Genomic DNA, 27,698 nt, shown 5'->3' with positions numbered 1-27,698 from the left:
TACTCACTCCGAGGGTAACAAAAACTTTTAGGTAGTAATTTGGTCACCAAAAAAACCAAGTTCAGAGAATACTGAAGCTATTTATGATTAAAGTCAAACAGAAAATTGCCTGCTTTCTGTTTGCAATAATGCTGTAATTTTGAAAACTGACAAAATTTTTTCTTCTTTCAAAAAGGGCGTTAACCCACTAAAAAAAACCTCTCCACACATTCTAAATATTTTAGATTCAATATTGTCTTTGCTCAGTCTGGAAGAAAGGTTTCCTTTAATGTTTTGGTTTGGCAGCAAACCCCCAAATCAGTTATTTGCATAGCTCCACTTTGAACATTGTAAGATGTCAGGCAAAAAAGAAATAAGGGATGTAAAGGAAAATAGAAAATGGAAATAATCTATCAATTCTTGAGTAAACCTTGCTCAGAAAACAGTTTAAATCCCAAGATTCTTATTAAAAAGACATTAATAACCCAGAGGAATTCCCAAAAAGGTCAACAATAATGATAACAGGATTACAGGGCACTGTTTATGAAGGGAGATTAAGGGAATGCAATTTGTGTATTCTAAGACAAAAATGAATACTGGCAGCACTGTTTATCATGGGGAGGAGGAATACAGCTGGAAAACTGTAAAGAAAATCACGTAACAGCAACACAGGATTCATGTTATTTTATGAAAAATTACTTGAAATAAAAACTGATGGTTGGTGGGAGTTGTGCATAGTAAAATGTAGCTGGAGTAGGTTCAGAATACTTTAACTAGGGAATCAGAAAACTGTTTTAAACATTGGCATAAATAATCAGAATGTAATTTAAAAGCAGAGCACACACACACACAAAATCTCCTAAGGGAAGATTCATAATGGCCTCTTTCGTCTGCACAGTATTCTTTCTGTGGAGGTGAAGTGAGCTGAAACCCACAGAAAACAGCCAGAAGGAGCAGAAAAATTGCCGCAGTAAAACACAAATTGCAAAGCATGTTCTAGGTTGACCTCACACACATTTTAAAATAAATATTTAAGTGTGCAGTGTGTATAGCGCCACTTTCTCTTTTTTGGCTCTCATTCCACTCTGGATTAACAGAGGACAGAAAAAAACCTAGTTAAATCACAGAACCATAGAATGTTTGGGTTGGAAGACGCCTTAAAGTTCCAACCACCCTGTCATGGCAGGGATACCTTCCACTAGCTCAGGTTGCCCAAAGCCCCATCCAAACTGGCCTTGAACTCTGCCAGGGATGGGGCATACAACTTTGTTTTTAACTAAAGATCACAGCTATTTCCATCTTCCATACCTACCTCAACTCTGACTTCTAAACCCCAGTTCCCTCCTTACACCAGGTGCTCAGCCATCTTTTCCAGATGCAGGAGCACATCCCCACAATCCCCAGCAGATCTTCCTCTCTATCCAGAGGCATTTGGAGTTAAAAGATGAATTGGCTGGCACAGGTCTCCCCCTGCCCCGCAGCCCGGGCACTCCCTGCCAAAGTCACATATCTGTATCCCCTACTCACTCTGATTTGCAGTTAGAGCCGTGGCTCTGTCACAAATGAGTGCAACTCTACGCTTGAGGTTGCAGGCATGTTGCTGTTATCAAGCATGAAACTCACTTTTTTGGATGACTTTCCCACTTTCTGCACATCTGGAGTGGTATTGGGACAATTAACAGGCCAGAGAGAGAGAGAAAAAGGAGCTATGGTGTGCCTGCTTGGAACTCTGCTTCAACCCCCAGTAAAGCAGTTACTAAACTAACCAAAGTGGAACAGCTTCCTTGGGAGCAGATTCTCTGCATACCCTCAGCCTGCCCAGACCGGGATTAGCGCACTCTTCTCCTTTATGCTCAAGTCCATCCTCCAAAAGAGGCACAAACAGATCTAAATATAAATTTATTTTCCCTTTACTGAACTAAGAAACAGGGTTCTCCTTTTATTGTATATTTTTATTAATTTCCTAAGGAAATAAGTACCTAACTGCACAAGATTTGTGCCCAAGGCCTTGAATTGCAGGTAGCCTGTGCCACCAGCCCACACCTGGACAGGTCATTATTCAGGACAGGTAGGACTTGGGCTTTTGCCTTTTATTTGCCAGTTCCTCCTTGCAACTTCCTGGCTCCAGTTTTGGATGCTCCATTTTTCCTGTGATATCTGGGTCCTTGCTGCAGCCTGAAATCTTTCGAACAAAAAGTGGTATGCGTCTCAAGAGGCCACAGCCAACCTACTAATTGCTTACAGCTCTCCTAAGCAACACCTAAAATAATCTTTAGAAGGGGATGTGTTACAAATTTAGTGACACAAAATTAAAAGACTGTATTTTGAGGTCACTTTAACAGGAACTTGTAGATTTGGTTTTGATAATATATGAAACACTCCAAAGCTGAAATATTCTGTGTAGCTATTTTGCTTATTCTTGTTCAAAAGAAATATTTGGTGATTCAAACATGTTCTCCACATCAATTTAAGCACATTTGTTTCAATTCAAAGTTTAAATCTAAAATATATATAAATTCAAGCTAAAAAAAACCCAGTGCTATGCTAATCATATTTACCAAACTTTCACATGGTGGAGGGCGCAGAGGCAGGAAGGCGGGTCTGGACCCCATGAAGGCTGCGTGACCATGTCTGACCACAGCTCGTACCAGGGCAGCAATGGAGACCCTGGGCAGCCATTCTCAGTCTCTCTCAGAGCAGCAGACTGCCTTTGAGTAGAAAGAAGGAACTCCTTGAGGCGGAGAGCCCTCCCTTTTAGCTGAGTGACTGCACATTTTGTATCATTGGCCATGAACTTTAAGAATCAGCATTGCAGTGACGAATCCATGCGACATCCCGAAGCTGTCACAGCTGATGTTGGTCGAGCTTTGACTGACCTTGAACAATAACTTTCATTTAGCCTCAATTTATTGCTTCTGTGGCATTTAAATTGGTGTATTCAGCAGGACGTCCATATACGGCTTGTTACGGAGGCACGAAGGAGCACGTTTTGGCATCCAGGAGTGTTTTTGAGCAGCGGACCGGGAGGCTTCTTGGGCTGGGTGGTGGAGCCCAGGAGCGAGGGGAGCTGGTCACTGTGGAAGTGAAGGGCGCGTCCGAGCTACGGAGGGGGGGCAAACGGCTGCTTTCATCTAAGCAGGGTAAGAGAAGGCTACAGAGCGCACCGATGGCCGCTCTGGGAGACCCCAACCACCTCAGACCGCTCCTCAGAGGGTCACAGAACGCCCTGAAAGTGTTGGTTCAGTCTCTTGTGGGAAGAATCACGGCGATCATGGAGCACAGCCGGCAGTATACTCATCACCCCCGTGCGCGTTTTGGTCCGGGCGGAAACGTGACACGATATAGCCACCCCCAGGCGAGCGATGGGCTGGGCTGATCCGGAGGGCGGGGCTGATCCGGAGGGCTGGGCGCGCGGGCGCAGGACAGTCCGGCCGGTGTGTCACAGACCGCGGCCTGGGCATCCCGCTGGGGTGTGGAGCAGACCCGAGCCTTTGGGGCTTGGGCCACCCGCTGCTGCCGAAGTGGCTCTAAGTCCTCACAAGGAAAACACATGAGGGTTTGGCATACTGGCAGGCAGGTAATGGTCTGCCCAATGGCGGAGTGTGGAGTCCTGGATGCAGAGAGGCAGAACCCCTCTAAGTGAGGCTCCTGCAAGACTGCCCCTGCCCTACCACAGAACAACCTGTTGTCTCAATACCTACTGCCAAATAGGTCACATCTTGAAGTGATTAAAGAGCTAGAGAAGACGCATATTGTAACTTGTATGCACTCCCCTCAGAACTCCCCAGTCCGTAAGGCCGATGGCCAGTGGTGTTTAACAACTGATCACAGGAAACGGAATACTAATACTACACCACTGACTGCTGCTGTCCTGAGCATAACCACTGTAGTGACAGCAATGCAGGCTTGCTGCCCACCCCTGGATGGCCACTCTAGATGTTAAGGATATGTTTTTTTATGGTTACCCTAAGGGAAGAAGACACACCTCCATTGCTTTCACTTGGAAGAGAACACAGTACACCTTTAACTGACTCCCCCAGCAGTATAAACAATCCCCCAATATTGCCCACAGTGCTTTAGCCAAGCCAATAGAATAGTTGAGTGAACTAATGGCCTGATTAAAAGACATGCAGGTGTTTCATACCACATTTGGGATGTATGACTGCCACAAGCAGTCTTCATTGTCAGTAACTGCCATGGAAATTACAGGAACCCAAAACTTTAAGTGTTTTGTCCTCCTGGGACACTGACGGGTGACGCCCTCATACCTGATGATCAGAGGAGTCAATTCCCATTGGGAACCCATGTGGGACAGCTAATGGTGAAATTGCCCTGTGTTGGCATTGTGCCCATGACCCTGGCAAACCCCAGAGGCCTAAATATGCCTGGCGAGCCCTGGACAGGAGTGGGAAGACCCACTGAATTACTGCCTGATGAATAATCTCTGGCTTTAACCTAAAGCCCAGTGTCAAAGGTCAGAGGCCTAGTTTTGTTTCCTTACACAGGAGGACATGAAGATGTGGATCAACCTGATGTGAAGGAGTACTGGCCTGCAACAACCACCAGGACCTGGTCATCAGATGTGTCAAAGCCAGCTTGGTGTGGTATGCAAGGTGTAATTTCACCTTTCTACACCCTTTCTCACAGTAACACGGGGTGGAATTGGACATTTTCAAGGAGAGTCTGTGCCAACAAGTGGTGGGATTGCACCGCAGGAAGCCAGTGGGAGGTGTGGCAGGAAGCCTCAACACTAAAGAAAGGGTGTATGTGGAATTCTGAAACTGTTGATAGATTACTGTTGTCTTCACATTCCAAAGTTTATATTATGTGTCATTAAGTGTGCAGTGATAAGATCAGTAACATAATTGAGAACTAATGATCCACAGCCAGCATTAAGACTTACTGAGGCTGTGCTCTCTTTTAACTTTGCAGGCAAGAGGCCTCAATTTATTGGTTCTGTGACACCAGGTTAAATGTTCTTTGACATACCCTTGTTCTTAATTACCCATCCCCCAGAAAAGGTGCAGTCTTGGAATGTGGGTTACAAAGTAGGCTAAATAAGGGAGAGCAGAAAGACAGACACATTGCACTGAGGTCACCAGTCTTCTCATCACTCTCACCTTTGTGTGATTTCTGCTTTTAAACTGACACACACTCATTTATTTTAGGGATCAGACAAGTCAGATTGCTATCTCTAAATGCAGGTTTTCTGTTGTCTGTCTTTCTTCAAAACAACCCAACAGTGTGACTTTGTGTTAGTATACAAAGTACACCAGCAGCATTGTAAAATGTATTTCAGTGTAAGAGGTAGAAGTACTAACGGGTAGTTACACAGAGCAATGAACCTTTGCATATCATAGGATCTATTCAAATTAGTACATTTTGTAACTTGTTTTTTGTACTCTGTACCGTTGTTCCTGAGCAATGGGGACAACAGTTCTATTATTTTTCCCCACTGCTTGCAGAAACTTGGTGCAAAGAATGAACATAAGCCATGCAAATACAAGATACAATCTTCTTGGATAAATCTACCAGTAAAACATGTCTTTCCAATATTTTACCAGACTTCCCAAGATAAAACAAGTCCAATCGTTGCATCTTTCTGCATTCAGAAAGGTGAAGTTCTTAAGAGTGAAGTATACTTCCAGAATTACCTCTAAGACAATCCTCTCTCAGTATTTGCACATAGATTCATCTGCTTTTCAAGTGAAACACATACATTTCAGAGTCAGACACTATTATTTCCACAGTGTCATACTGAAGAAAGGGAGTGAGCTGGCAGAAGAGCTATAAAATCATAAAGCCAGATGTCAGTAATACAACCTAAATCAGAGCTTTCATTTAAAATAACCGAAGTGGCTGCCTTTAGCATACAGGCACATATGGAAGGAGGGTAGCGATATGGATAAACTTGCCTGATAATTTTACACTAATGGATCAAGTAGCCACTACTCTTGTTTGCACAGGGTGACCCCAAGAATAAGTTCCTGGATATTTCATATCCTGCAAATCTAACCCTTACACAGTGGGCAGCACAAAAAAGCAGGAAGAGCATTATATTTTAACAGCTAGACATAATTTGCAGCTAATGCTTGTATTTCTTCTCTGATCAGTTTGGCTTATTTAGCTCTAACTGTAATATTCCCAGTTACCCAGGGTCATTTCCCCTGCCTCATTTTTTTTCATTATCAGCAGCTTCAACACTGATTAAAAATGTTACCAGCACCTATTGAGTACTCATAAGCAATTTAAGGCCAATTACAGTTTGCCCCACCTTTCTCTCCTAAAACTCCTGATAATCTTAAAACTTTCAAAGATTAATCTGTGCAGACTTGGACATCCTACCCTGAGGGTCACTTGCTTGTGACTTAACAAATTCACCAGGAAGAAGTAGAAAAGATCATGTTGGCCACATATTATGAGTACAATGTTACTTACTATGGCTTAAAGTTAGATGACATTTTAACTTGAATAGTGATTGTTAAAAGTTACTCTTTTTTTATACTTCCATTTTGATAACCTTATTGTAAGTGAAATGTCAGTACATGGACAATAAAGATAGGGCAGAAAAAGCACAAATTGTACCTTGCAGCTACTTAACTACAGATCTGGGTGATGCACTATTTAAAGTAAAAAAAAAAATCCAACAACATAAAATCACAGAACTGCTGGGGGTGGAAGGGACCTCTTGAGACCACCTGGCTTGACTCCCAGCTTGAGCAAGTCTAGCTGATGCAGGCTGCCCAGGACCATGCCCAGCTGAGTTCTGAATGTCTCCACAACTTCTCCAGACAACCTGTGCCAGTGTCTGCTCTTATCTGGAATGGTTATTCCTGAACTGAGCTGTGAATGACAGCCAGCCAGTCTTGACAAGACTTAGGGAGTTGACCCTAACTATGGCTCACCTAGGTCTCCTTTAATGCAGTGGTGCTTATATCTCTACTCTGCAGCCTTCTGAGGGTGCAAAAGGGACAAGTCTGGGACAGTCTTAATGTTTTACCTTAAGTCTTAACAATTTCATGTGGAACTTCAGCAGCTCCACAGGCTCTAAGAGACAGTTTGACAGCAACCTCAACTGTTCCATGTATGCCCATGACACCAACAGTAAGAAAGCAAAGATCAGAACTTTTGCCAGAAATGCTGAACATAGTCAGCTGATCAGGTACCCTTCTCAAATGATGCTCGCAGACATTTAAATACAAGTACATCTCTGTGTTATTTTAAACATGCAAGCCTTTTAAAAGTTACTGATGCAACTCTTGCCCAAGATTCCCTTCTTTATCCACATGTCTTTGGAAGTTTATCAGTACTTTTTAGCTTGCAGATCCAGATTTTGAATTCTAGTACTAAGCATTCTAAAGGAAGTCTAAAAAACAGTGAGATGACAAAGACTGTCAAAGAGAGCAGTTCCCACTATTCTCAACAAGATGTGGACATGAGCTGCAGGCACATCATGCCCAATATATAAACAGGGGAGTCACCCAGAAGGCCCAGATTGCTGCTCAGGTTGGGCTGAGGATCAGTTGGTGGGTGGTGAGCGGCTGTATTCTCTTTCCTTGTTATTTCCCTTATCATTATTGTTATTGGTGGTAGCAGTAGTGGTTTGTGTTATACCTTAGTTACTGGACTGTTCTTATCTCAGCCCCTGGGAGTTACATTCTTTCGATTCTCCTCCCATCCTTCTGGTAGTGGGGGGAGGAAGGAGGAGAAGTGAGCGAGCGACTGCATGGTTCTGAGTTACCGGCTGGGCTTAAACCACAACAGTTCTTTGGGGCATGAAGAAGTTGAGATAACGACAGATTTGACCAAAGTGTGTCTAATCGTATTTGTGATAAGCATTCATTGTTTCTGATTAATAGTCACTTGGCACAGTGCTGATATATTTGCTCTCAGAGTTGTTGCACTTGGTCTCAGAGTTTCAGCATGTCATACCTTACTCGCAGCGAACATTTGCTGTTCTACTTGAGCAGCTGCAGGTCCTGGGCTAAGGTTCTCGTTTCACTGTATTTCATGGTAATGACTTGTAATACCATAGAATCATTGATCATGAAACTGGTCTGGCATGCGTTCTCAGCGTTTTCATCACCTCTATACTTTGGGAGGCATTTAACAGGCATTTTTAGCAATTACAGATCTTTTTTTTCCTCCTCGGAGGGTCAAACTATGAAGGAGACATTCCCTCACACCCTCTGCTCCCCTATCAGGCTATTAACAGCAGCATTTGAGAATTCTAACAGTTTTGGATGGCCTCTGGTTACCCTTGAGACCTGCCTGCTGCTTTTGCTGGGGATCAGCATGTTGCTGCAAATACTGCGCGTGTTTTACCCACAGCCATACCACCTTGAGAACGCCCAATTTTGTCTCGTCAGTTAAGCAGGGTCATGCTTGGGTCTTCTCTAGGGTTAAAAAAAGGTCTAAGAGGACCACCAAGAGATTTTTCCTGAGGCTGAACAGTCATGAATGGCAGGGTGTGTGGGACAGTATGGGCAAGTATCTAGGCCAGTGGGCCCCTCAAGTTCATGCAGTAGCCCGTGGATCAGTCCAGACCAGGCCAGATGTGAAAAACGTGCTTTACACCACAGCCGGGGAGAATGGTCCTACCTGGAGCCTCTGGCAGAAAGCTCCAGGGGAGACTCGAGCTCAACCCCTCAGCTTTTGGAGTTGTGGTACAGAGGATCTGAGGCCAGCTATACTCTAGATGAAAAGGGGATACTGGCAGCCTATGAAGCAGTTCGAGCTGCTTCAGAAGTGATTGGCACTGAAGCACAGCTCCTCCTGGCACCCTGGTTGCCTGTGCTGGGCTGGATGTTCAAAGGCAGGGTCTCCTCTACACATCATGCAACTGATGCTACATGGAGTAAGTGGGCTGCACTAATTACACAATGAGCTCGAATAGGAAATCCCAGTCATCCAGGAATTCTAGAAGTCATCATGGACTGGCCAGAGGGCAAAGAATGGAATGTCACCAGAGGAGGAGGTGATGCGCGCTGAAGAGGCCCCACCATATAATAAACTGTCAGAAAATGAAAGCAATATGCCTTGTTTACTGATGGGTCCTGCTGTATTGTGGGAAAGCATCGGAGATGGAAGGCAACTGTATGGAGTCCCTGAAGACAAGTTGCAGAAACTGCTGCAGGAGAGGGTGAATCGAGTCAGTTTGCCGAGGTGAAAGCCATCCAGCTGGCCTTGGACATTGCTGAACGAGAAAAGGGGGGCCAGTACTTTATACTGACTCATGGATGGTGGCAAATGCCCTGTGGGGGTGGTTGCAGCAATGGAAGCAGAGCAACTGGCAGTGCAGAGGTAAACCCATCTGGGCTGCTGCACTGTGGAAAGACATCACTGCCCAGGTGCAGAACCTGGTGGTGAAGGTACGCCATGTAGATGCTCATGTACCCAAGCATGAAAGAAGCAGGGGAGTGAGCAAGTGGCTGCATGGTTCTGAGTAACTGTGGGCTTAAACTACGACAGTTAGAGAAAACAAAAGCTGTGTTGTATTACATATTTTGAAGTATAGAAAAGAAAGATGAAGTGATGTTGCATAAGTAGCAGAAAAGTACTGGAACTTGCAAACAGCCTAAAAATGTCCTAAGGCTCATTCCCAGTGCTATCCCACTTTGACATTTCCTGAATTATCTAAATATTTGTGTGAGTGTTACTTCTGAGATTCAGATTGTTCCAGGAAAACAGTCCTGGAAAGAGATAAATTTATTTCAGCAAAATGGCAGGTGTTTTGAAGGTTGATTGATGTACTTGCCTGCAAAAATGTAGCGCAGGACACGGTCTGTAAAAGACGGTGGTGGTAGGCTGCATTTGTGTCTTTCATATATCATATCATATACTCCTGCTATGTAGTCATTATCAGAAGATGTTTCGGATAAATATGAAGTAGAGATTGTCTCCATAAATCAGTAAGGGCTTTTGGTATAAAGATACTATGCACCACCCCTTTTGTGCCAGAGTTTGAAGTATCCAGTTATATGGAGAACTAGGTTTTATATACAGGGGCATGTTGCTGCTACTCTCCTCCCATGTCCCACTTCCCTTCTACTGCTCCCCTGTGTCTTTTGCTACATGACGCTGCCCCCTCTTTTCACAAGGGCTAGATGTTCCTGACTGAGTCACCTGAAATTCATGTGCAAGTAGGTCATGGGGAAGACACTGGATCCACCTGAAGCCGAGAGATGGCAATGGGAGTTATATTAATCCCTGTGGCCAACAGTGAGGAAAATGAACCCCAGCTGTCCCCTGGCATGCTTCCCATTTCAGGAATGTCCCTCACATGTGTCAGTGCTTACACTATGATGCAGTTTTTGACAACTTTCCACTAAAAAAGTTATGAGATACTTAGCACAAGGAACTTAGAAGTACTCTGTGAATCAGACGTGGTTCCTGCTCTGAGAGTTTTTATGGATCTCAAAGAGCAATAGGCTTGAAATCAAGAAACAGTTTTTCCAAACTTAGAGATCAATTGATGTAGAGGTACCAACAGTTACTGGATGGCCCACTTAGAAGAATACCTAAATACCTAAACTAAGTCCATTCAAAGACTTGAAATAATACTGTCAACTAAAATGAAGACAACTTCTGACTATTACTGCAAAAGGCTAATAACTTGATATATGTAGGTCAATTTAAGTGTAATAATTAAACCAAATAATTTATTGAAATGTGCATAACTTTTCCATGTGTATAGGACTCCTCAGTAGAAAAAAAAACTTTCAAAATCCATAATCCACATTTTGCTAAGCTATGTCCATATTCACTTAGTCTTGCCTTGGTCTGATATGTTGTATTCCCAGAGCTATCACAGCCTGGCAGCATAAACTTTAGGCAGGATCCAACAATAAATCTAACAACATCAGAAGACTGTAATTCTTTGCTTTGATGGTAAGAGTCATTTATCTTTGGCCAGTGAAATATGTGTGCAATTACCATGAAACAGGATAAAATCCGTTTCAGTTACATGGCATCACCATGGAGCCTCATAAAAGAAAGTGAAGACTTCAATTAATTATATTTTCATGAAAAAGTGAATACCAACACTGTTTCCAAACCTTGCAGGTGGTTCCATAGAAAGAACCCAACTATTTTTTTTTTTATTTACGATCAGCATTAGTGGTATCAGAGGCAGCACAACACCTGCAGATGTACTAGTAAATTAGAAAGTGTCATTAAAGAAATGAAAGGAGCTATATTGTACTCACCAGGCTTTACAAGGCTTGTCTTTGTCTCCTTCTTAGATCGATTCAGCTGTGGGTTCCCTTCGCTCATTGTCCCTGGACTGAATTTTTTCCTGCAGAAGTCTCCATCACTACCAGTGCAAAAACTGATAGGACTGTTCCCAGCATCAGAAGGAGTCTTCACCGGAGATACTGACTGGCTACTGGGACAGCCAGTGTCATCTGAAGGGAAAAGGGAAAACATCAACATTTCTAACTACTAAGTGTGTGAATGTTAGCAGAAAATGAAACAAAGTGTTTGCACTACAACTGTTTGCAGCCATTTACCTGATATGTACAACCTTGTCTCTGAAACCTGGTGAGGAGCTATTTGCCTCTCCCATTTTGTGAAGAAGTCTTGAATACCTTATGGCAGAAAGTCTGACAAAATACAAAATCAGGGGCTACATAATAAAAACTCAGGTCTAAGATAAATTCTGTTGATGTAGCTAGGTTAGGGAGTATTCTGAAATGAGGAAATGCATATAAGACACGAGAATGGCTTGTGTAGTGTACACTGGATGAAGAGCTAAGATGGCCCATGGAGGCCATGGACTCTCCTTCAAAATCTGTTCCTGTGTGAGCAAGAGAACAACCTAGAGTCAATATGCACAAAGTCAGGATTTTAATTTAACTGGAATTAATAAATATTTCTCAAAATTGTTTTTCCTCTTAAAGCTATTGTGATCACAGAGCTCTTCCTTCTTGACAAGTGCTGTGAGGCACTTGTCACACCTTCTGAAGAGGGTGTGTTATACACCAACTGCTTTTGTTTAAGACCAAATTCCTCTGAGGGCATACCAGTGGTCTGTGGTATCAGCAGCCACCTCAAGAACAGACCCATGTTCCTGACCTCCAGGAATACAAACCCTCCAGCTCTTAGCAATAAAATGCAAAGTAGGAAGTCTGAGTCCAGATGAAATCCACGTATCAAACACCCCCTTCATCTAATCACATCTGTAATCACAGCTCCCCTAAAAGTCATGGTGGTTTTAGAAATACACGACAAAAACAGGCTACTCTGACACAAGGAAGCCTTGAATATTTACTCCCCTGGAGAAATATAATTGTTTGTTCTTTCCCAGTACAAAATGAAAGCTGCCATCTTAATTATGCAACTGCACCCTGCTGTCAGTGCAGTCTCTTTACCTAACATGAAACTCAAAGAAGTACCAGCAACTGAGCCAAAAGATTTGCATGACCATATTGCACTTATCACTTCCACCCTGTTCATAATTCAGGTCAAGCCTGATCTTGCAATGAGCTCTGCATGGGCAGATTGCTCAAAAAGTCAGTATATGACTGCACATTTATGAGACAAAAGGGATAGCCTGTAACTACCTGACTCCTTCCCTGCCCACCTCTCCTCTTCAGGGAAAAGCAGCTGTTCCCTCAGTACAGCAAAACAACCTCATCCTTTCATGGAAACCAGTTTTCCTGGCCAGCTATTTGCTCCAATGTTCTGCTTCTTACTTCTCCGCATTCTGCCTCCAATAGTGAGCAAGGTACCTGTAGGTGTTGACCACTCAATTCATGTTTTATGCCTTAGCATGTATCGTCAGCCAGCAGTCTGAGGTGTTGCTGGCCAGGCCTCTGCAAAATGCCAGCCATGCTGTGGGGCAGCCCTACCTACTGCCAGGATTATCTCCCAAGGCACAAAGGGCAGTAATGCTGCAAAGCACCTAATACAACTTCATTGTATTTCGTTCCTTCACATCAGCTCAATTAAACCTACAAGCATCTCCTTTTGCCATCTTGCTGCTGCCTTCAGAATTGGTCCCTAGGAAAATGAAAGAGAAGATAGCTAATAAGGTTTTCAGCTCATCCCCACATTCTTCCTGACTAAAGCAGGATTGCTGTCTGCATGATTTTAGTTTACTTTTTATCCTTTCCATTCCCATCAACATCACTGTATAAATGAATACAAAGAAAAGAGCAGGCAGCAGTTTCCTCCCAGATCAGCACCCATTTCCTTTTTTCAAGGGTTCAGAGTCTCTGTTGCAGGCTGAATGAATGCCACCTCCAGGGCAATGGATCAGCATGCTGAGTGAGCTTCTGAACTGCGTTTAAGCAGCTCCTTTAGCTTTGTCCAACTCATCTGCTCTTCAGAAGCACACAAACATTTATAATTATAAATATATTCTGAAAAGTGAAGCTTCATGCAGTTTATTTTTAATTGTGACCATTCCATTTAGTTCTTTCTCTATGTGGCATTATTTTCAAAACTTTGCATTAAAAAAAACCACCCAAACTGTTTACTTCATCTCTCCACCAGTAAAACCACTGCAATACCTACACAGGTTCTGCAGCCCTCATAGACGTGTTTTATATGGGAGGCTTTATATAAAAATAACACTCAAAGCTAGATATGCTACCTGGAAGAGCATCAGGAGCTGATAAAACCTTTAAATAACAGAAGAACTAAACTTCAGTGTTAAGAATTAGGGCAGTAAAAAACTCAGATACTTAAAGCTGACTGATATAAGGAAATGAGGTAGCTAAAGAAAGCATACAAAATAGCATTAAAAATGCAAGTGTTTTAATTACCATACTGCCACCATTACCTCTGATATCACACTGTTGACACTATGATCACATACATTATGTCTATGCATTCTCATTTTACCCTTAAGGACATCAGCTTTCATTGCAATGGGGAATTTATTAAAGGAAGAAATGAACCTGGCACAAAGAAGCATAGCTCTTCTCTACTTATACCCCCTGTGATCTTTAAATACACCAATAAGCAGGTGAGCATTCCCTCTCCAAATTAAGTAAATTAGTGATTTTATTGTATTCCCTCTCCTCTGATAGTTTGTTATATTTTCTGTGTAATGTGTAACTTCTACTCCTTCGACCTAGTATTAGACAGAAACGTAAACAAAATTAGAACTGTCCAAATCTAGGCCAAGGTGCAGAGAGACAGTTTTCTGTGTCAAGAGTGTTTACTACCACAGGAACAGCTGCATATAAGTGCTGGTGCTCCCCACCAAAGGCAAGCAAAGCTCAGCTATAGTCTGGGGGATCCACCTCCCATCTGACCTGCAACCCACCATTCTGGCACAAAAAAAAGTCCTGAGGTGGTATCCAGCAGCTCAGTGAGAGCCAAATTGCCAAATTACCTTCATTCTTTTCTGCTACCAAAGCCTTAACAGGCTATTTAATGGTATTTAACACTGTAGGTGAACTCCCTACAGGAGAGCAACAAAATTCCTTATGGACCCTAACCACACACCAAACTGATGCTCCCTCTGCCCTGCAGACAGCCTGACCATACATTCTGCTCACTGCGGCAGTGAACACCTTTGCTGCTCATCCGCAAGCGGAAGGGTGCAGTGTGGTTTCAGTATTACTCACAGACCTGCAGGCTCCTCCAAAACCCTACTGACAACTGTGATGGAAGGAGGTGAGGACCTCCACCTGCCCAGAAATGGGCAGAGATAATAGATCTATCTCCAAAGGAGGAAGGTAATAGGAGCAGATAAGCCCACAATGGTATTCACTTTCTGCTTATATGAATATAGAAAGACAGGATAGCAATGTAGTTTTCATCAAGGTCAGTTATGGATTCAGTCCTACTACTTGGCAAGACTTTTGCCTCAGTAAGGATTTCAGGTCTAGACTCCTCAGGAATACAGAGAAACCTGATTTACCTTCTCAGGCACATGAGCATCAGGAAGACAGAAGAGAGAAAGCTGGCAAATACTGCTGTGAAAGTATTTCAAAGCACAAGATCACTTCTGATATTGCCTATATTATTTAGTTGCACAAGAGGGAAAAAAAAATTATAACATAAGACGAATTGTTTACTTAGCAATATTCATAGTGTCTTTTTTCACAGTGGCCTTCTCAGAGTGCTCTGGGAGTACTTTCCCTTTGAACATCAGCTGGATTTCATCACTGAAACTCCATGTCCAACCCTTTTCCCAGATCAGGCATGCCTGCCAAGTTTCAAAGCCATGTGTCTTCTCTAACAAACAGTCAGGGAGGTTGCTCAGAGTACTCTGCATGCACTAACTTTTAAATAGTAAAGCCAAAGTATAAACAGCAGCATTAAAGATAATAATACTCTAACAACTGACAAAAATGGTGTTCTAGACTTTGAGGCCGTACATTGTGACATGATTTTCTCTGGTTTTCTGGGCACTTTAGGAGTTAGAAATTTCACTGGAATACGCTTTAGAACCTTCTTTGGAAAAACGCTGCCTTTTCCTAAAGGTTTCAAGGGATACTGAATAAATAACCACCTTATGTAATACACCAAATAATTAATGATGCTCTCTCTGAAAAGACACTGACTTATTTCTAATTTCATTCCTAGCTGCCAGATCTAGTTATGCACTTTTATGAGTCTGAACTGTTCATCCCCTATTTATTTTCGCTTCACTGTCCCACTTTCATCTCCTCTTAAGGTTCCCTTGACCAATGTTCAGGCTGTACGTATTTTGAATTTCCACTAAGAAATGTGGATTCTAGAATTAAACATGGACCTCTAATGAAGGCCCATGAATGAGTAAATACTCAGTGTACCAGGGCAAAAATAGTCTTCTGACTTCTACCTGACTCTCACTCAATTCATCCCAGGATCTGTTAGTCTGGGTGACCATGGCTCGCCAAGCATGGCACACTGTGAGCTGGCTGTTGGTGGTGAGGGTACCACTAAGGGTATTTCAGATTTTTTTTAGGTTAATCTCCCAATCTGTTTGTCTGCTCCACATTTTTTGACACCCTATATGCTTTGCTTTTCTTTTGTCTTTTACCACAGGGGTGTTTTATGCATTAATGAGAGTTCCTGACAGACACCAAAGGGAATATATTACCTAGCTTCCACCTGTAAAGTTCATTCTGTATTAACTGGAGAGAAAGAGGCTCCTCTGGAGGAGGAGAGTCTAATTCAGGCTTACTCATCCCACTACTCTGAGTCACTGTCTGGAGGATCTCGTCTCTCTTCATTGACTAGTGCAACCACTCTTCTGACTGGCAGCTGAACCAGTGTTGGTGTAAAGGCTCACCATCCAGTCAGAAAAGAGTGCTAAGAGGACACTCAGAGCATCATTCTGGAACACCTGGACAACACAGTAAAAGCAGCAGGATAAAACACAGTAGTATAAAATGAGTAGTACATACAGAAAGACAGAGGTGGAACATATTCAGATCAACACCATGAGGCTCTCAACAGGTAGGAGTCTAACACCTATCTCATCACTATATGGTATGGTTCTCTAGAGGCACCCTCGCTTGCCCACATCATTTTGCCACCTACAAATAACTAAAAGATTAGTCATTTGCTACTAACAATCTGTCAGCTGCAAACCTGCAAAGTCACGCAGGCTGTTGACAAAAAATAGTTAACAACACTAAAAGCAGAGCCCTAAACTGCTACTGGTTTTGGTCCATCTGATCAATTCTAAACTCATTTTACAGCTATTTTTAAGAACTGTTGGGGTTAGTGTTTAATAAAATTCATCAGAATATCATGTGGTTGTGAGGCACGTGTCTTACCAAAACTCAAGCACACTAAAGCAGAGTAGAAAAGCCACCAAAACTATAGCCCTGACAGGAAAAATAGAGGAGGCCTACTTACATGAAATTCTGCTAAGCAAATTAATTCCACATTTAATCTCCATGTCTCTGCAGACAGAACTTAAATTAAGCATGCTCCATTTTGCCTGAGAAAGAAGGCAGGCTAGCAGCTCCATTGCTCCTTGAAGTTACCTTGAGAGGCTGTGCCAACTCTTGTCCTTGAAGGTTTTCCAGACTCGGACAGACAAAGCCATGGCTGACGTGATGTAGTATCACAGTATCACAGTATGCTAGAGATTGGAAGGGACCTCAAAAGATCATCTAGTCCAATACCCCTGCCAGAGCAGGAACACCTAGATAATGTTACACAGGAATGTGTCCAGGCGAATGTCTCCAGGGAAGGAGACTCCACAACCTCCCTGGGCAGCTTGTTCCAGTGTTCCGTCACCCTCACTGAGAAGAAGTTTCTTCTCAAGTTTAAGTGGAACCTCTTGTGTTCCAGTTTGTACCCATTACCCCTTGTCCTATCATTGTTTGCCACTGAGTAGAGCCTGGCTCCATCCTCGTGACACTCCCCCTTTATATATTTATAGACACTAATAAGGTCACCCCTCAGTCTCCTCTTCTCCAAACTATAGAGACCCATCTCCCTCAGTCTTTCCTCATAAGGGAGATGCTCCACTCCCTTAATCATCTTAGTTGCCCTGCGCTGGACTCTCTCCAGCAGGTCCCTGTCCTTCTTGAACTGAGGGGCCCAGAACTGGACACAATATTCCAGATGGGGTCTCACCAGGGCAGAGTAGAGGGGAAGGAGGACCTCTCTCGACCTACTAACCACCCCCCTTCTAATACACCCCAGGATGCCATTGGCCTTCTTGGCCACAAGGGCACAGTGTTGGCTCATGGTCATCCTCTCGTCCACTAGGACCCCCAGGTCCCTCTCCCCTACACTGCTCTCTAACAGGTCGTTCCCCAACCTATACTGGAACCTGGGGTTGTTCCTGCCCAGATGCAGGACTCTACACTTCCCCTTGTTATATTTCATCAAGTTATTCCCTGCCCAACTCTCCAGCCTGTCCAGGTCTCGCTGGGTGGCAGGACAGCCTTCTGGCATGTCAGCCACTCCTCCCAGCTTAGTGTCATCAGCAAACTTGCTGATAGTACACTCAATTCCCTCATCTAAATCATTGATGAATATATTAAATAATACTGGTCCCAGTACTGACCCTTGAGGCACTCCACTAGTTACAGGCCTCCAACTAGACTCAGCCCCATAGACTACCACTCTCTGGCTTCTCTCCTTCAGCCAGTTCAGAGTCCACCTCACTACCTGATCATCCAGACCACACTTCCTCAATTTAGCTGTGAGGATGCTGTGGGAGACTGTGTCAAATGCTTTGCTGAAGTCAAGGTAGACCACATCCACCGCTCTGCCATCATCCATCCACCGTGTTATTTCCTCATAAAAGGCTAAGAGATTGGTCAAGCATGATTTTCCCCTGGTGAAGCCATGTTGACTGCCTCTCATAACCCTCTTATCTTTGATATGCCTTAAGATGGCACCAAGGATGAGGTGTTCCATCACTTTCCCAGGGATGGAGGTGAGGCTGACCGGTCTACAGTTACCCGGGTCCTCCTTCTTGCCCTTTTTGAAGACTGGAGTGACATTTGCTTTCCTCCAGTCCTCAGGCACCTCTCCCGTTTCCCAAGACTTGGTAAAGATGATGGAGAGTGGTCTAGCAATGACTTCCGCCAGTTCCCTCAGCACCCGCAGGTGCATCCCATCTGGACCCATGGATTTATGGATGTCCAGACTGCTCAACTGGTCTCTAACCCATTCCTCATCGACTAAGGCAAACCTCTCCGTTGACCTGACTTCATCTAAGGTCTCAAAGTACTGGAGAGAGTCCTTCTGCACAAAGGTGGCTGGATGAAGTGATCTCCAGAGGTCCTGTACAACCTACATGCATAGGATCATTCTTTTCCTTGACATTTTTTAGATACTCCACAGCTGGGAACCAGTCTGGTTTTCCCTGTTCAAGCTGGAACTATTGATTTTAATGTTCTAGTTATAAAATCTAACCCAGTAGTGACATAAGTATTTCCCACAGACCTGCAGGCTCCTCCAAAACCCCGCTGACAACTCTGATAGGAGGAGATGAAGACCTCTTCACCTGCCCAGAAATGGGCTGAAATAAGGGATCTATCTCCAAAGTGGGCAGTGGGGTAACAGGAGCAGGTAAAATTAAACATCTTCAACTCCTTTTGATTGTTGCTGTGTTTCCTGTCATTAATATACAGGTAACTTTTACACCTCTTTCTCAGCAGCCACTTTGACCTTGCTTCCATCAAACCCATAGGCTGAACACTAATGGTCACTACTGAAAATTTAGTATGGAAACTGCTCACTGATCACTCAAAGCATGCCACAAATGGTGACATGCTCAAATTATGTATAAGAGGGGAGAGGAAGGTGAGAGAAGATAGGCTGACCTGCTCCTACAGCTTGGGCAAGTAGTTAATCACAGAATCATATAATGGTTTAAGTTGGAAAGGACTTTAAGATAATCTTGTTCTAACCCCATGGACAGGAACATGTTCCAGTAGACCAGGTTGCTCCAACTCCTGTCCAGCCTGACCTTGAATGCTGTGACGGATGGAGCATTCACCACTTCCTTGGGAAAATTTCTTATTCCTTGTTCCTTATTTCCCATAAACATGTCCTTAAAGGTATCCGCTCTTGACATCTTGACTATACAAAAGGTAAGTTACACTGAAGCAACAAATTTTAATGGACTTTGGCAGTAAATCTAATCATCCTTCTATTTGAACATTTCACTAACAGGCAGAACTGATGTGAGTTCTGGGAAAGCATCTGAGAAAGATGACTGTATTGTGGCTTACTGGCCTTGTCATTACATATATAGCACCACTAATGGTAGAAGTATTACGGAACAAAAGCATAAAGGCTTACTAGTAAAAACATCAATAAAAACAGTACAGTTACTAGGAGAGAGCTGTGGTCACCAATAACACAGCTCCTTGTGTTTTGATATCACATCACATCACAGGTAACATTTGGACAAGTGTTTTAAGATGATAGAGGACTGAAAATCTATTTGAAAATTATAAAGAAAAGTTTTAACTAAAGGTGAGGACAGGAAAGGGTCTGAAAAAGAGACACAGTCTTGGATGTTTGATAGGGTTTTTTAAGCACTTTAGTAGACCTCACTAACCTTTTCTGAGGACAGTAGCTGGAAGTGGAACCACTGCTGCTGCCTCTGGTGGGAAAGCCTTGACTACATCCAGTCTAAGAAAGATTACGCATTTAATATTAACTGTATGTGAAATACATGTGTATATACAGGTGGATTTCTACGTGTGTGTTTTTATATGTTTAATTTCATTATGCATTAAAGGAAGAAATTATACATTATCTAATTTTAAAGGTAGCATTTTTGGAAATAAAAATCTTCAGTAGACCACATAGAAATTTGTACCTGTTCTTCAAATGGTACAACATACTACAGCCCCTTGCTCTCACACAGCTCTGCCTCCATGGCTACAGCATAACTGTGACCTTCACAGCTTCAACATCACCTCACAATGTTGTACTGTTTATCTTCTAATGGAAGGAAACCACATATATTCTAGCCATTGCTGTTGTACTCCTATTTTTCTGTTTTTGTTAACTTCCCCCAGGCCCAGACTGGCACTCAGCATTACCACACACAGAACCCACCCACTGTATCTGGTGATGTGTACACATCAAAATACTGTTCCAGAATTTCAAGGACATATCTTAACCCTATAAGTGTAGGGTTAAAACATGTCATGTAGGATTTCTTTTAAAACATCAAGATTCTCTTTTAGTACAAAATAAACCGAAGACTTGTAATTGAAGTTTCAGTCCTGCTACAAGTTGTGATGTTCTTCAATATGCATGAGAATAGAAAACTGTATGAAAAGCACTTTATAACAAAAGCATTAGATTACACATTGGTGGCAAAGAAAATACACATTGCAGTTTAGAATTCAGGCCACAGCACACAGCAAGCTGCGACAAACAGGGTGGTAGAAAGGGTGAGGTACTGAGTGTTTTCAGGACAACATCCAAAATGTGCCAGAGAGAACAGGAACTCTTCTACTGGCTCAGGAAGCTCAGGTCAGGCTTTAAAGGTTCACAGTGCTGACAGATAAATAAAAAGGTGACAACAAGGATTCAAAAGGTCAAATATTTTGGCTTCCAGATGTTTTTATGTGGCACAGAAACAAAAAGACTGTTACTTAGTAAGAGGGAATAAATAGTGAAGTTGAAAAGGAAGCAGGGAAAGGCCAAAAGCTTAGGAACCAGCAGGCTTCACTCTTTAGTACCTAGGCGCTTTGCTCATTTCCATGTTTGGAACAGATCTTGAGCCGCAGAAAAAGAACTAGTGGTTAACAGTATGAAGCAATAATAAATTATTGCACTTAAGCCAGCCCAGCAGGAAATTCTCCAGGGAAGCAGCAGTGAGAAAAGGAAGCATGTTACAGTGTGGCCCCTATGCAAAGGCCATCCGTGCATTTTTGCAAGCAGATTTTGTTTCAACGCTGTTGTAAATTAGTATCACAGTGATCCTGAGCTGCATTAAAGAGAGTGCTGCAAGCAAATGCTCTGGAGAACACCTCCACTTCGTACCTTTCAAATAATGGCAAAAATACCCTGTAAAAGCCCAACATAAAGGACTGCAGGGAAGAGAAGCTAACTTTCTGTATCGCATACTTGAGCACTTTTAAGCCTATCTCTGATTCAGTAACTCAGACTGAAAAAGAGCAACGAATAAAAGAAAGGAACTATTTAAATGAAATATTTTTTTCTTATAACAAGCAACAAGAATGGGAGAGCCCATGGTTTCTGTATAATAATACATACATTATACATACCTATAAATACACACAAGTAAGAAGAGTATTTTCAGTAATTTATATTAACTCTTTGGCCTCATTCTGTTGACTTGATAAAATACTGAACATTTGTTTTCCTCTCTGTTTTTCTGTTCAGAAATACATGTTTAAGTACACGCACTTTAATAATGTAGCCTCCAAGGCTAGATGGTTACAGTGCAACCTGCTTCAATGCTTTAACAAAGAAATTATTTACCACAGTTCCAGAATATACAGCTTTTTGTCCATTAACACCCATTCAACCCTTCTCTTCTTCTCTGTGACTACCAATATGAGTCGTGCATTCACATGGACTTCAGTAAACCTGCCAAAAACTTACATGCTTTTTTTGACATAGGTGGTGTGAACTCAGCCCCAGCATCCATCACCAGCTGGGTCAACTGGCAAATAATCTCTTGAGTTCAAGGGGACCGTGCACAGGAGCAGGGAATGGTAATGCAGAGTTTCCTGTTGCAGTGCCTACACCCCAGGGCTTACAGTGCAGCCTCAGTACAGGAGCATAGTTACTGTGCCACAGAGAAGAACAAGATTTTCAAAAAGTTATTGTACCAGAAAAGAACAAGATATGGAATAAGCAGTGAACCCAGATCTCGAAATTTGAAAGGAAAAGCAAAATGGAACCTTCAACTCCTATTTTGGAAAACTGCTGTACTAAGTCACAATCATCCACGTGCGCAGACACTACTGGTTTTCAATAGCCTGTAGTACTATGCAGTCCAGTTAAAGAGGTGGTTTGCAGGTAAGCCAAAGAGAAACCATTTGCTGTGGGTATAAAACAGGTTCCCTTGCTCACAAAGTCTTTTGCTGAACTGATTATTAAATGCAAAGCTGCTTCCTGCAAAGCTGCATCTCAGTTAACAAAGCAGTGCTGCATTACCTACAGAAATTCAGGCAGCTGGCTTCTTAAGAAAAGCTGGAGGAAACCTTGGGCATCGTTATGAAGGTAGCTTGTAACAAGTCTTCTTCATAAGGAGAAATTTAAAAGCTGAGCTATTCAGCAGCAGAAACTAGGAAAAAAGCAGATCCCAAACTAACTTCCTTTTACAATGAAAAGCTAAACAGAAGTTTCTGAGCTTGGCATGTCCAGGCTGCCTCTGATCCAATGCACAGCTGGCTTGGTATCCAAAGGATGTGTACACAGAAATCAAGGATAATGCCCTGCCCTAAGCATCTTATTTCTTATGAGTCAAATACTGCAGCTGGACTTACCAAAGGCAGCCCAGCAGCCGCTCTGCCACAGGCCCACAAGTGGATGGTTTGTTCTTGATGCTTAAATTGTGCTCTCCACCCAACTGAGAAGGTGAGTAAGTGCACAGAGCCACTTGGAGCCAAGTGCAACTAATGAGGAAAACATGCGTGACACAGACAAGTGCTTGGTAGCAGCCGTGCCAGAAGCTGCTGAGAGCGTTTGTTCATGGTTTGACATCATACAAGCTCTGTGGCTGACATCCAAGCCAAAGGAGGGCAACGGCTGTGGGAAGAGAAGTGCTCCCATATCAAATGACAAACAGGACCCCAGATGCACTAGGATTTTATGGAAGGATTGCGAACAGTGAATACTGATACAAAGGCTCAGCTTGCCTACACAACATCCAGAGAGCATCCGTGTTCACTTGGCAGAAAAAAAGGATATTAAAAACGTTTTGTCAAGAATATCAGGTAAGATTAATAGCCTCATCATGTTTCATACAGACTTACAAAGCAAAACTGACACAGTCAGTTGCAAATAACTGACTGACAGGGTCAAGTGAGCCTCTGACCCAGTCACCCAAGACAAAGGGAGCTGATCACATGAATTATTTCAGCCAGAACTAACTTCTTCAAAAGAAACTAAGAACTAAACCCAAGTGTCTCTTGTCTGTTGCCAAGTGGTATTTTTTTGCACTGCCACAGTTCCCAAAGGCTCCCTCCACCTAAACCAACATTAATGATACCTAGAAGGCCCTGCTGCTCTCACTTAGAGAAAAACAAGAACTCCAAGCCTTCACTTATGTGTTGTGACCAATGTAAGCACACAAGGAAAATAGACAACCTCATAAGCCCTAGGGAATCAAGCAGGAAATACATTTTTAAATGGAGAAGGGGAAAAAGAAATCTACTGATCGTAACCACTTAGTGTCAATGATAAGGGAAGAAAGGCAGAGAGCAGCTTGTTAAGGAAGAGGAAAGGAATTATTCTAGGTGTCAAGTCATGGAGTCTTATAAAGAACCTTTTGAAGTTTAATGCACCAAAGAACTTATACAAAAGGGATTTATCTAAATGTTCATGAGCTTTTTCATACTGCCATCAGACTGTCATTCACATTATCCATCTGCTCCCCTCTTCCAAATGTATTACTTGGTAATTTTAAATATACTTTCTGCACATGCCACTTCTCCATTAAGATGAAGCACCAGGAGAGGCAGGTGAGAGGCTGCTTCACTCCCCTCCCCACGCAGCTCTTTGCCATCCCCTCCCCAGAAACAGGAATGAGCAGCCACCTGCTGCTGCTGGGAATTTCAATCTATCTGAATTATACATATTATGATGAAGAAGGATTTTATAAGGAAGATAGGGAAGAGACACTAGAGACAGAGGAGATAAGTCAATTACTTTTGTCATCATACCTACACTACAGTGAAAAATGCATCAAACCGATCGATCAACAAGACCCCATGTACCAGGATGAAGCACAGGGCCTTGGCTGATCCTTGGCTGTGAAAGGTTTGAAGGCTCAGCAGTCAAATGGGGTAGTATGGGTGCTGCAGGCAGCAGAGCACTCAGCATGGGAAAGAAAAGCAAACTGTATCAATGCAGTATTCATGGAAGAAGAGAAGATGAATACAGGAAATATAAACAGGAGCATTTGCAACAGCACTGCACTCCTGAAACCTCTGTGAAAGGTGCCTTAAAACTGTCCAGCCATGAGATCAGCCACACCCAGAGCAAATACAAAGCTCTGCTGGGCCTCCAGACAACACACATAGTCCAGTGGGACAGCAAGGGTATCCCTGGGCAGCTCTGTGCTGAAGAGATCTGAAGAACACAATACAGACCCAAAAGATATGAAAAAGAATGTCAGTAACCAGGATGAAAGGCTTGTCAACACACAGGGGAAGAAAGTCAGGATAAGAAGCAGCCATTTGGTAGAGATCATAAAAATAATGCATTTCTAGAAAGCGTCAAAAGATTTTACTTCTTTGTAAAAGCAAACCCATGCAAGGTAAGGTGGAGAAATTCCAAAGGCATGGGAAAAAGACTTCACTGGTCCTACAGTACTGTGTTGTTTGCTTAACATTTTGCATTGTTCATTAAACAATAACCAAATAGATCATTCCAGTGAGCCTGAATTGCAAAGTCTGCCCAAGCTAGACTCTAACATGAATCGTGTGTTTCTCATCTAGGAAAACTGACTGTTCTTGTACATAGTGTTAAATACACTGCTTTTCATTAAAGGAATTGAAACCAATAATCTGATCCCCTGTAGTGGAGACAAAGATAAATATGAGTGTTTATGGCTGTTCTCAGGAAAGCCTTTGGTACCTGAAATACCTTATGAATAAGCAAAAAGGAAGTTTAGGAACTTGCTCTGATATTAACTATTACAAAAATACTTCAGATTTTTGATTCAGATTTTTAGTTAGACTGAGAATATTAGGCTCTCCAAAAAAAAAACCAACCCTATTAAAACAAAATGTTTAGTCTCCAAAATATGTTTAAAGTTACCACACACATACCGAACCCAAGGTGCTCATGCTGTGACCTTCCATGCTGTTATCCACATGCATAGTGTCCTACATGGTGAACAGTTAAAAGACTGCTCACCACTAGTAAGAATCTGAGTCATTCACTGCTAGTCGAGGCATTTGAATTGTGCTGAACTCTACACAGGACAAATATGTAACATAAAATATCTGGTTTCAAGCTGTCCCTGAGGTAAAGGGTTATACTTATGTTGAAAAGCAAATGACACTTTTGTGGTCTACAATTGGAAAATAGTAATTTACTTCTGATGCATCACCCAGACATTGCCCTCTCTGTAGAGAAGACATGCCCAGCTCTAGTGACAGGCTTGCCAGGAGAAGCCTGACTGCTCAAATAAACAAAACTCAATTCACTTTGACAGTGAAAACTTCACCTACATATTTAGTTCCGATTTATGCACAATCATTATCACAAAACAAAAAGGAATTGCAGTAGTTGACCTATATCTGATACCTGTAGTATCAACTCCCCTGTTTTACACACTGACTCAGGGGCTTTTCAGATGCCTCAACCCCATGCTGCAGTTTTTAAGGCAAATCTTTCTCTTTAAAGCAACTATTTTGCCGCAGTAAAACTGCCAACTTTTTAGCAGTGGATAGCGGAACTCAAAATGGAAACATCTGGTGTCGCTTATGGGCATGTATTAAAAGAACAGATACTGGAAAAATCAATGGTTGCCCTTCTTCATCGGCAAAGCAGGATGCTCATCAGGGCTCAGTACGAGCCTGACACACAGATGCTGCATCCAGGGGTGACAGCAAATCTCGGGGCCAGGATGCTGGGTGAGCACTGAGGCCGGGAGAGTAGGGGAGGATCCCTCTGCGGTACCTGAGCAGAAGCTGTTGCTGCTGACGGTCCTGCGGGAACCCCCGGAGGAACTGGGCGGGTTGAATTCCCGGCTTTCCTCTTCCGAAAAGGGCGACTCGGAAGCGGGGGATGTCTTCTGCTGCGGGCGGAGGACCAGGCGGGGGATGCGGCTGCGGGACACCTCCTTCTCCAGCTGAGTCTTCTGCTCCTGCTTGGGAAGGGACACTCTGGGATGCACCCTCCTCCTTCCACCATCCAGGCAGGCTCCGGACGAGCGGGGGGGCCGGGGTTTGCCTGCCCCTGCCGCTCGTCCGTCCCCGCATCCGCCCGGTCCCCGCAGCCATCCCCGTCTCCTCACCTTGCTGCTCTCCCGCAGAGGCCCCATCGCTCCTCAGTCACGTCGCACCCGGGAAAGGGCACCTGGCATGGGCGAGAAGGGATGCGCTCAGCCGGGGCCGCTGCCGCTGCGTCGCTGGCGGCTGGTGGAGCCCGGCCCGGCCCCACCGCTCCCCGCCCCGACACGTGGTGCCGCCGCTGCCTCCCGCCCCGAGATGCGGGAGCGGGGCCGCGGGTATCCCAGTGGGCAGCAGCACCGCTTCGGAGCCTCCCAGAGCGGGCAGAACCGAGGGGGGACTCTGCCCTGGGTGCAGGAGGGCGTGGGGAGCATGAATATGTTCATAGGGAAGTGCCGTGATGGAGGTTTCAGGGTGAGGCATGAAGCAGACACATAACGGGGTAGATGTTACCGGTACAAATATGATGGATGCATAGCTGTGTAAGTAGCAAAATGTGTCAGATGTTCTCTCAACACCACCTTTTGATGGAAAATGTAGCAATGTAAAACTGTACTTGCTTCTCGGTGCATGGCATAGTGTATTTTATTGTTGTAGCATCTCTTTTACCTCTCACTGTGATAATTGTTGTTGACCCTCCTATTGATTAATGCACATGTGTTAACCTTCTTCATCTGCTCCCCAGAGTGGCTCTACTTAAAAGGCATGCATTTATTATCAAGGCTGCAATCTGAGCTGTGTGCACATCACACAATGGGTGAAAAGGACTTCTTTTCCACAAAAACGATGAAGAAATTCTCAGTGTGAAGCTCATTTGGGGTTCCACATAAATGTCTGCTTGTAGGACTTAATGAGCTTGCAGAAACTGTACTTTCAGCAGTAATATTTTTGGGCAAAGGTTTCCTTTGCATGTATGCTTCCTACAAAGGGCCCCAATTCCTGTGGGGAACTTCTGCTTGCTATTAGAGAGTAAATATTAAATACTGTCTCGCAAATAATTAAGAGCAAATGTGTCCTTTATGTGCAGTACAGAGAACATACCATCAGTAATAGGAAAGGTGATGCATTCATCTGGTCCTCGAAGAAGAAAGAGGACACTGGTGAGTACTGACACACTGATTGTTGCATATACAAAGAGATATAATTACTAATTTATTAAGTTGGCATCAGGACTAGGTCCATTAC

At 43.3% G+C, this 27,698-nt stretch overlaps 1 protein-coding gene across 4 annotated transcripts in view; it reads right to left on the bottom strand.

Moving 5' to 3' along the window:
* Positions 1 to 26,749, bottom strand: part of SYBU (syntabulin) — a 49,713-nt gene extending 22,964 nt beyond the window's left edge. For 2 of the 4 annotated variants that reach the window (XM_062627155.1, XM_062627153.1), the window contains exons 1-3: positions 26,579 to 26,749; positions 26,242 to 26,431; positions 11,187 to 11,384 (exon numbers count right to left, since the gene is read on the bottom strand). In XM_062627155.1, coding sequence (XP_062483139.1) covers positions 11,187 to 11,384; positions 26,242 to 26,431; positions 26,579 to 26,605 — 415 coding nt within the window. In that variant the 5' untranslated portion in view covers positions 26,606 to 26,749. The remainder of the gene's footprint in view (positions 1 to 11,186; positions 11,385 to 26,241; positions 26,432 to 26,578) is intronic. The other 2 variants (XM_062627154.1, XM_062627156.1) reach the window with 2 other exon arrangements.
* Between the last annotated feature and the right edge of the window lie 949 nt (positions 26,750 to 27,698).

This window comes from Pezoporus occidentalis, unplaced genomic scaffold (assembly GCF_034315485.1).
Source record: "Pezoporus occidentalis ecotype Australia unplaced genomic scaffold, CSIRO_AGI_Poc_V1 ctg3, whole genome shotgun sequence".
In the NCBI taxonomy this organism is placed as follows: domain Eukaryota; kingdom Metazoa; phylum Chordata; class Aves; order Psittaciformes; family Psittacidae; genus Pezoporus; species Pezoporus occidentalis.
Note: the sequence above shows the minus strand (reverse complement) of the source record. Positions and strands in the feature narration are given on the sequence as shown.